At 32.2% G+C, this 10,392-nt stretch overlaps 1 protein-coding gene across 1 annotated transcript; it reads left to right on the plus strand.

The window, feature by feature from the left end:
• The first annotated feature begins 878 nt into the window (after nucleotides 1–878).
• Nucleotides 879–10,109, plus strand: LOC136078377 (uncharacterized). Its single transcript, XM_065794146.1, has 2 exons — nucleotides 879–3,054; nucleotides 3,178–10,109. Exon 2 carries the CDS (start codon nucleotides 3,268–3,270, stop codon nucleotides 9,949–9,951), a length of 6,684 nt encoding a protein of 2,227 aa, XP_065650218.1. The 5' UTR covers nucleotides 879–3,054; nucleotides 3,178–3,267; the 3' UTR covers nucleotides 9,952–10,109.
• The last annotated feature ends 283 nt before the right edge of the window (nucleotides 10,110–10,392 follow it).

Genomic DNA, 10,392 nt, shown 5'->3' on the forward strand with positions numbered 1-10,392 from the left:
ATTTAAATAAGCAATCATATAAAAAATTCCTGTCCACACGGTCAAAGGCTTTTATTTGGTCTATTGACACAATGGAGGCATCTAAATTAATTTTGTTAGCTATATAAATTATGTCTCTTGTATATGCAAGATTTTGATATATCGTTCTGTGGGGAACACTTGCTGTTTGGTTTTCGTGTATGATTGTTGGGAGTATTTTTGCTAGTCGGTTTGCTATGATTTTGGTGAGTATTTTGTAATCTGTGTTTAATAGAGATATCGGTCTCCAATTGGAAATGTCAGTTTTTTCGCCTTTTTTAAATAAACATGTTATGATGGCTTGTTTTTGTGTTTCCGACATCTCGTGTTTTTTTATGATATCATTTAGAATATTAACTAAAATTTTACCAATAGTATCAAAGTTTGATTTGTAAAATTCGACTGTTAAACCATCATTCCCGGGTGATTTGTTATTTTTCATATTCGTTAATGCGTTTTTGACTTCAGATAATGTTATTGGTTCGTCCAATGATCGTTGTTGTTGTTTAGATATTTTTTTAATATCCGAATTATCAAGTATGAATTTTTGGAGTGTGATATCATTTTTAGTGTCTTTGTATAGTTTTTGGTAGAAATGTTCAAAAGCTTTAGTGATGTCTTTGGTGTTACTTTTTTCAATTCCGTCTTTGTCTTTTATTAATGTTATGACTTGTTTAGGAACTTTTGATTTTTCCAGGTGGAAGAAGAATTTGCTCGATTTTTCACCCTCTGTTCGCCATTTAACCTTTGCTCGGATTTCAGCACCTTTGGCTCTATTTTTTTCATACATTTCAAGTTTTGTTTTTAATGCATCACTCAAGTTTTTCATTTTTGGGTTGTTATGGGCTTTTTTTAACGAGTTTTTTAATTGTTTTTTTAGTCTATATTCTTGAATTCGAGTTACTTTAGCTTCCGTTTTGCTGAATTTTTGTGAAAATATTTTTATTTGTTTTTTTAGATGGTCCCAGTCAGTAGTTTTATTTTTGGAATGATCAATTATTGAGGCGTGTGATTTAATAATTTGGGAAATGTTTTCAATGTATTCTATTTTTTTTAAATTTTTATTATTTAAAATCCAAACTTCTTTTCCAATATCAATGTTATTTATAGAAATCGCCGCACATACGGCATTGTGATGATCAGTAAATGTCATTGGTTCGTGTTTAATGGAGGTAAAATGGCGCATGTGTTTACTTATATATATCCGGTCAAGTCGAGAGAATGTTACGTTGTTTGTTGATTTATAGGTGTATTCTTGGGCATGTGGATTAAAAATACGCCAAGTGTCTTCGATGTTTAAAGTTTTTAATAAAGTTTTAAAATCATTTGTTGACAAACATTTTTTTCTGTTTATTTGTGGATATCGATCAATATCATCTAGGACCATATTAAAATCACCTCCAAATATGATAGACATATTATTTAAAATTTTTGTTTTGATTGTTTTTGTTATTTCTTTAAATAAATTTTTCCTTTTGATTTGGTCAGCATAACTTGAACCGGATTTTCCGTAAACATTTATTATTAAAAAACTGTGATAATCGTTTCCTACATGTATGTAATTAAAGTGACTTTCGTGGTCTTCGTAATGGTCAATTATTTTTAGATTATGCTTTGTTTTATTAATTAATGTTATAGTACCTCCTGTGTGTGACGTACCGTTAGAATAGTAGCCAGGATTATTCCAAAGTTTTATAAAATTTTCTGCGTTTTGTGCATTAAGATGCGTTTCTTGCAATAAGAAAAAATCAAAGTTCATTTTTTTAAATTTTTTTATAATTATGTTTTGCTTGTTTATGTCAGCAAGTCCACAAATATTTACGGAGAATATTTTAACGGTTTCCATTTTTGTTTTATTACGTTTTATGATATGTTTGTGGTTTGTGGTGATATAATTATTGGTATGACAGTAAGAGTAATTAAATGCGTAAAGGAATGGAATGTCAGATGTTTTACATTTACAAAAAAAATTTTCTCGTAAAAAATAAAATAAAAAGATTAAACCAGATAAATTAGAGAAAAAAATAACAATAACAATAATATAGTATAAAATTATCTCATACCGCTTTTTTTCTTGGTAATCTCTTCGGGTCAATTTTTTGAGGAGTCGGTGGTGGGGCATTTCTTTTATAAATGTTTTTATCGTTTTGCCGTATTTCGCCTTCTTCCATATCTGATTCTATGTCGCTAAACTCATTTTGTTCGTTTATGGTCTTCTTTATCTTTCTTTCCTCTTTTTTTTGACTTTTACTTTTCACAGTTTCAAATGCTGGTTCAGTAGGAGCAATTTTGGTTACTTTGCTTTCGGATAATTTTGATGTCAATTCATTATTATTTTCAGCTAGTTGATAACTAGGTACGAAATCATTCGATTCGTTTTTGTCTTTAATAATGTGTTTATTTGGAATAGTGTCTGCAGTTGGTTTTTCCGTAGGTTTTCGAGCAATACACCGTTGTTGAGGCGGATGAGAATACTGGCATGTAGAACAAAGAAAGGATTTACCTGCATAGTGTAAAGCTATTTTGATTCCACCAATTTCAATGGTATGAGGGATCTCCTCTAATTTTACTTTTGGATTAACTCGAAATAGTCGTCGGCCGTCTTTTAAATTACGGTCAAATTTATATGTTGTGTGTGTTATTGAATATACTTCCCTAATAAATGGATCCAATTCTGAAAGAATATCATGGTCTTCGACTAATGGGTCGCATTTAACCGTAATTAGTAGCCCTATGTCAGAACGTATTTTTAGATTGATGTTTTGGTTACTTCCAGATAATTGAATGGTTGATTCGCTAACATGTATAGCGTCTTCTTTTCTTTTTAGTTCCATCACCCAATTTCCTTTTTTGTTGTAAGTTAAACTATTGATTTTATTTTTCCCGATAATTAATGATACTTTCTCGTAAATTTCTTGAGCTCTGTTTTCTTGATATTTTTTATTAAAGCTTTCGGTCGTATCATATTGTAGCATATTGTATCATATACGTAGCATAGGTATATATGTAGCATATACGTAGCATGTATATATGTACATACGTAGTATGTATATGCTACGTATACGTAGTATGTATATGCTACGTATATGCTACGTAGCATGTATATATGTACGTATACTACGTATGCTACATATATACATGCTACATATGATATGCTACATATGATATGCTACATAGCAAAATGCTTTAATATGATACAATATGCTACGACGGAATGTTTGAGTTAATGTGTGACTAAAATGCTTTAATATGATACAATATGCTACGACGTATCATATGCTACGTTGTTTAATATGCTTTAATAAGATACAAGATTGTACATGGCATTGCGATGCTATGATGGGTATAGATTCTTGTTATGATATTACTTCTGAACACGTAATAGAAAGTATGATCAGGTCCGGATGTAAAGTTGCTTACATTTCTATGTTACATCCCGCCTTAATTCAAGACGCAGCTGTATTAACTATACCAGAATTGAAGGTAGTTATTGCAAGATCATTATTTAGCGACGCGGCTAATCATCTTGCAGTTATAGGAGATAATACACTCAGATTAAAGAATACAACTCAGACAAAATGCTATACGGCGAGTCAATGGCTTAAAAATGAAGACAAGCCTTGGGAATTCCATAACGATAATACGTTTAATGGTAAGTATTGCGACGACGTTGTTTGTCATATAGGTGAGACCATATACAAACATAAGTATAGCGTATGGTCCTCCTGGATATTGCCGCAAGAGTTTACTTTTAATTTTGAAGATATGACATACGCAGTTAATTTTGAAGTGATATTTGATTACTTGGGATACTATCTGTTCAGATTAGTTGTTGGTAAAGTGAAGAATGTAAAATTAAACCCAAGTACCTACGCGTTTTATACCGTTAGTGACGCTGACCTATTTTATTCATTGGATAACACATTATTAGGCTTGGAACAAGCCTGTATTAAGATAGGTTTTTTGATAAAAAGTGCTATGCCGCTTGCATTGCACAGAGGATTTGACGAAAAGAGTGACGATAAGATAGATGCTACCATAATGATGGGGTTACGTTCATACGTTACAGTTAATGGTTTAAATGTTCAAAATAACACACCTCACCCGGGTATGGTATTAGCAGATATGAAGTGTATTGATGCTTTTCGCAGAATTATCAACTCACATGAAAAACTTAAGCGGAGTAATAAAATTGTCAATTTAGAATATGATGGCCGATTCGCTTGGGTGGATGCATTTGCATACGGTGCAAAGCAATTTTTTTTATTAAGATGGAGTAGTCTTTCTAGGAAAACTGTGAGTATAAATGATATCATTTATTTTAATGACAGGCAAGCAAATTGTATGGGTAATTATATACAATCAAAGAGGAAAAGACACGATGTATATTTGCCTAGCAATACGGTTATTAGAGCTACCGCTCATAAATTTGCTAGCAAAAATATGATCGTGTATTTGCACGATGAGTTTTTGTTAAGTCTACCAGATATTTATCCTGTTACGTTTGTTAGTAACGATGATGATTATCCAGTACTTATGCCGGCAAGTTCTCCTTTCGTCGGCTGGTTCGATAGAGTAATTATAATAAACGATAGAGATTTTCAAAATGTCGATTATATAGTGTCTATAACTAAAAATTACACCAGAGTCAATATTGTATACTTAGATTTACTTGATGTGTATTCCGGTGAAGTTTATGGTACATGCGTTAATGAAATAATTTTGAATTTTAATTATTGGAGAAGAGTAGGACATTTTTTAATGTGCGGAGGAAAATCTGGTTGTTCGTGCCCTAGAATCGAAAAATCTATTATGATTAGGAGAAAACTTGGTGATTTTACTTTCAATAATTATGCATATTGTATTGCCAGCCTGATACCGAACATCACATTACTTGGTCATAGCGAACAGGTAAGATTAAATCTAAATACCGGTGTGATGGATAAGAATATTGTGTTGAAGGATAAATTCAATTATGTTTGGTCAAAAGATGGGGATAATATATTTATAGATGATAGAATATCTACGACTAGTTATAACTTTTGTAAATATCAACATTATGGCATAGACAACGGTTTGCCTGAAAGTATTGGATTAATAAGATATAATTCGTCTGTCAAATTAACTGACAGAACTATAACATCTGACTTTAAACATGCTATTTTGGTTTCTTACAGGGGTAATATTTTATATTTGTTTAAAGATAATTGTGTTAGAAGTAATGTAGAAATTTGGGTTAGAGACTTTAAATACATTGGAGATTCTATTCATGTTTTTAGATCATACTACACAATTGGGAGCGTAGACACTGAATGTTTACCTATTTTGTGTGTAGACGAAGCAAAAAATAACACTATCACTGTTTGTGATTGGCAAGAACCAGAAATTTGGGTTAAGAATCAATTACCATTACCATACGGCAGATATCTAGATAGAACGTTAGAAAATATATTGATATTTAATATTTTGGACACTAATGTAGAATACGCAGATTATTTTGGTAAGCCGTCTATTATCAAAAGGAGATTTTATCATTTAAAAGAAATGGTTGATTGTGATTGCGGGTTGAGTTATCATGAAGAATTTGAAGAGAATCACGTTTGTCTGAATGAAATTGTTAGGTATCCATTGGGTATAGCGTTTAAACGCAAGTTCAAATCTCCATCTCTTATACGTATGATTAATACTAACAAAGTCGAGTATATCGATGGCGTTAAATACGTAACTCCAATAGTTAATTATGATACACATTGCTGCTGTGGTAAATATGCTAGAACTGTATGTGACAATAAAATTCACGGTACTTGCGGGGATAGGTATGAGTTTGCTAATTGTTGCCCATGTTATATTAGCAAAAATTCACCACCAGTAGGAAAGGCTAGTTATGCTATTAAGACCCTTAACGGATACGTTCAGGTAGAGTCTAAAGACGCAAATTGTATTGTAAGATTTAATAAGAAACGGCTGGATTCATACGTTAAATTTAATTCTTATCTATGCAGTGATTGTAGATTCCATACTGGCGTAAAGTGTTTTAAATCTTTGGAATCATACGTCAGACATAAGTTTGAAGCGTGTTCTAAAAACGATATTGCTATACTCAATGAGAATCCACTGCCTACTATGTATGACACCAAAGAACACATTGGACCTTACTATTCGGCTCATGGTGAGCATTATTGCACAGAAACTCATGGAGATGTGGATGACGATTATATTGGGGATGTAACAATCAACTGTCATAGTTGCTATCCGACTAACAAATTTAACATGGTCGAAATTATAAACAGTGCTAAATTTAAGATCGAAGATAACTATTGTGTATCTGAGGCAAAAGCTAAATTTTATTTCGACGGGCACTTGGTTAGCACATATGATAGTTTTGGCAAAGTATTCGGACTTGATTTCGAGGAGAACGGGGATAAATATGCCATATCATATTATAATACAGTTAAATTGTATTTAAATATTGCTGATCACGAGGTATTTTTTAGTAGTCAGTATCAATTACATACCGTTCAATTTAAAGATGATACATTATCTATTACTAATGGCGATGAGTATGTTTGTAATATTGGAACAAGTCTTGAGTGTACAGCTGATGAATATTGGTTTAAATTTTATCGCGGCGTTGACTATATATTATACAAAGATAATTATTATTTATTATCAAGATGGCCCCTTTATGTATCTGAACCAACAGCACCATTAGAATCTTATTCTGATGATGATCTTATTGAAGATGATCTGCCAACGTATATCGTGGAAGAGTACGATGATTACATTTTATATCCGTATCCATCAGGGGTTTGTGTTAATAAAATTATTGGTAAACCCTTATACGAACATAGAGATTTGAATACCTTATTGCAAGCCATGGAGAACCGTGTAGTACCATTTAGTGATATTAACTCAGCTGAGGTATCGTTGAGTACAGCAATAATGGAATATGACGTTTGCGAGAAACCTATTTCAGTTAGATTACAAGATTTAGATAAAATCGTAATACCATATAAAGATCGTTGGTTCACTACGGGTATTACTAAATCAAAACCTATTACACACTCGGGTACTATCGGAGGGATTATTGTAGGGTTGGATACCGTTGGATTTGAGCCAAGTGATTTGTGTATGGGAGATATAATATGTGGGAAATTTGGTGATATGTATAGTTATATTAGAGTTTATAAATTACCGCATTGGTATCATATAATTACTTGTGATTTAACTTTTTGTGATGTGGTTTACGGAGGGGGTTATTATTATATTGGTTCAACTGCCGGGGGTTTGACACAAGGTGACATATTAATGTTTAAAAACGGTAATATTATAACCGACGGTTGTCTTACATCAGGTCTAAGCGTTTATATTGTATTGCGGCAAACGAGTGCACCAAATGACTTAATCAACCGGAGAGATTTTAGTGTATCAAAATTAAACACTGTCGTTAAACATGTGTTTGATTGTTTTCATACAAAGCATAATGCTCAACAGGTAGACGATCTTACAGTATTTGGAGTCACAGATAACGGTTATAGTTTATTCAAGAATAATAAAGGGTTCATCGGTAATTTTGGTACGTTGAAGTATGACCATCAACAATTTGGTAATATTGTAATTGCAGACAAATACATATTGTGTTCAGTTGATAATAATATCATCGCCGATGTTTGTGATATACCTCAGTCAGGTAATCGATTTTTTATTTATTACGATAATATTTGCGAGCCACAATTTGTAATACCTACCTACAATTTTAACGATAAAAGTTGGTTTAAAATAGGTTATGTTACAGCAATCGGTACTCATACTAGCAATGTTAATAAGATTAGTACTGTGGATATTGGGGAATTGAGAATTGGGGATATAATATGTCCTATTGAATGTGAAAGATACGCATATATTAGAGTTAGTTGGTTACCATATAACATCCATATCATCACGACTCAATTAAAAGATGTTACGATATCATATGTCAGTGGAAAATATATCGTCGAAAATGACTCAGGATTGATAAAAAAACATGATGTGATATTATTTGTAAACGGCGTTAAAGTTACCTCTAAAACAAGATTCGATTTGCGTAATGTGTACATTTTATATCGTGAGTCATACACACCAACGAGTGATTTTGGAGATATCAATTCTGTGGGTGTAGTCGTTTCTCCAAATATATTTGATTACGATATTGTTTCACTACGTGACTGTGTGTATAGTTATAATTTAGCCGTTTTGCCTAGTTGTTTTTATACATATACCTCAAAGTATGCATTGAAATTCACCATTGGTTTCGGGATTGCGACTCAATCTGATATTAGATTACCTAGTAAAAATAACGTTTTCGTCAGGTTGTTTTCTAAACCATTTAGATATATAATCGTTGTCGGATCGTTAGACGCCGCCGACGTAGCCCAAGCAGATGGATATGTCGTTGTTATAAACCCAATATGTGGATTCGAAGCGAATGATGTAATAATGTTTGCAGACGGGTCTTTTATAAGAGACGTGAATATGGTTGATAATGTTCAAAGAGTTTATTGCGTATACAGAATAGCGCCAGAAAGATATCCTCTTAAGTGCATCTACGACAATGTTATCAACGCTCACAACGGCAATTTTAGTGTTAGTGAAGAATTAGAATTGAGAAAGATCGGCGATATAGTAGGAATGAAATATATTTATGCCACGTTTGGTCATGTGAATAAAATGTATTTGTTGAATAATTTATTCTTACATAATACACTTGATCACAAAGTTTGTATAGTAAAAGATAGGGTATTTCTAAACGATATTGAATTAATACAGTATGGTAGCGTTGTGCTTTATTTGGTTTCCATTTTATTATCTGCTAATGGTAAACTAGTTAATGATGTTAGTGATGTGTTCGGTTTGAACATCAGTTTATTAGTATTATATCCATTAGTCAAATATGAACATATAGACGCGGTACGCTTTTCTGAATCTGATGTTGACGTAACTGAGTATGTCGGTGTGTTAAAACCATACAGCGTAGAAAAATATTCTCAAACGGTTATAAACGTAATCGATCAACAATCGAATAATTTAGGTAAAGAAGGAAGCATTGGAGGCGTTTACGAATTATTAAATAGTATGTTAAATAATATTTCTGAAGTGTATAATACACCACTAAACAGCTTAACGTTATCCGGCTGCGTATCATCTAATGCTGGGTTACATAGTATTCCACAAAACAATACCATAATAGATAGTACATTTAAATTAAGCACAGTGTTACCATCAGCGCCGCCTATTACTGATTTGACTAAGCCTGATATTATAAATGCATGTAACGTGAGTAGTGATAATAATGTGTTACGTGTAATTAATGTCGAATCAGAAAATGGAAATTATTCCGATATTACTAGTGTTAAGAAGAATTATGTTGATGATTTTGTTGATAGTCAGAATATTGTTAGTGTTGTATCAACTTTGTTGAACGATATACTTACGAAGGTAGTGAAATCAGACTATATCTCGAAAACTGATAATACATATAGGTTAGATATTATAAACATAAAGTCAAACTGTCAAGATGCATGTAATGTGAGTCGTAATACGTCAAGCGAAAGTAGTGAATTACTCAGTAATGCGTTTGGAAGAGGAAATGATTCAGAAATTATCGGTAAAACAGATGTTATAAAGAAATGTGTTGATGATTTAGTCGATAGTCAGAACGCTGTAAATTTAAGCGCATCAAGCAACCATCAAAATATAAACGACGATTCCAGCAGTCTTACAATTGTATCAACCTCGTGGAACGATACACCTGTGAAGGTAGTGAAATCAGATTGTATCTTGAAAACTGATGATATATATAAGTGTAAATGTGGTGGTATACGTATACGTAGTATACGTAGTAGCATGTATATATGTAGCATACGTAGCATAGGTATATATGTAGCATATACGTAGCATGTATATATGTAGCATATCATATGTAGCATATCATATACGTAGCATATTAAAGCATAGGTCGTAGCATATTGTATCATATTAAAGCATTTTAGTCACACATTAACTCAAACATTCCGTAACAATATTACTCAACTTACGCAAGGACTTTGTTAACGCAAGTCTGAGAACTGAAGAAGCTTTAGTACATATAAATTACTTAGTCGGGTTTCGTCCTAAAACTAAAATCATATCTATACCTGCAGAAGTTACAAAATATTTAAAGCGAGTCGAGTTTGACTTTAAAACCAAAAATTTTAAAATAGATTTTAAGAACATAATAAAATAAATTAATTTATAACGATTACAGATTTTCTACCGCATCAATTGTTTATTATTATTTAGCAGACTAACTCAAACATACCGTAACAATATCACTCAACTTACCGCATGGACTTTCTT

Source organism: Hydra vulgaris, chromosome 03 (genome assembly GCF_038396675.1).
Source record: "Hydra vulgaris chromosome 03, alternate assembly HydraT2T_AEP".
In the NCBI taxonomy this organism is placed as follows: Eukaryota; Metazoa; Cnidaria; class Hydrozoa; order Anthoathecata; family Hydridae; genus Hydra; species Hydra vulgaris.

Bases quoted from the DNA above. Each gene is read 5' to 3' on its own strand.
- LOC136078377 (XM_065794146.1), top strand. From the start codon at position 3,268: ATGATACAATATGCTACGACGTATCATATGCTACGTTGTTTAATATGC.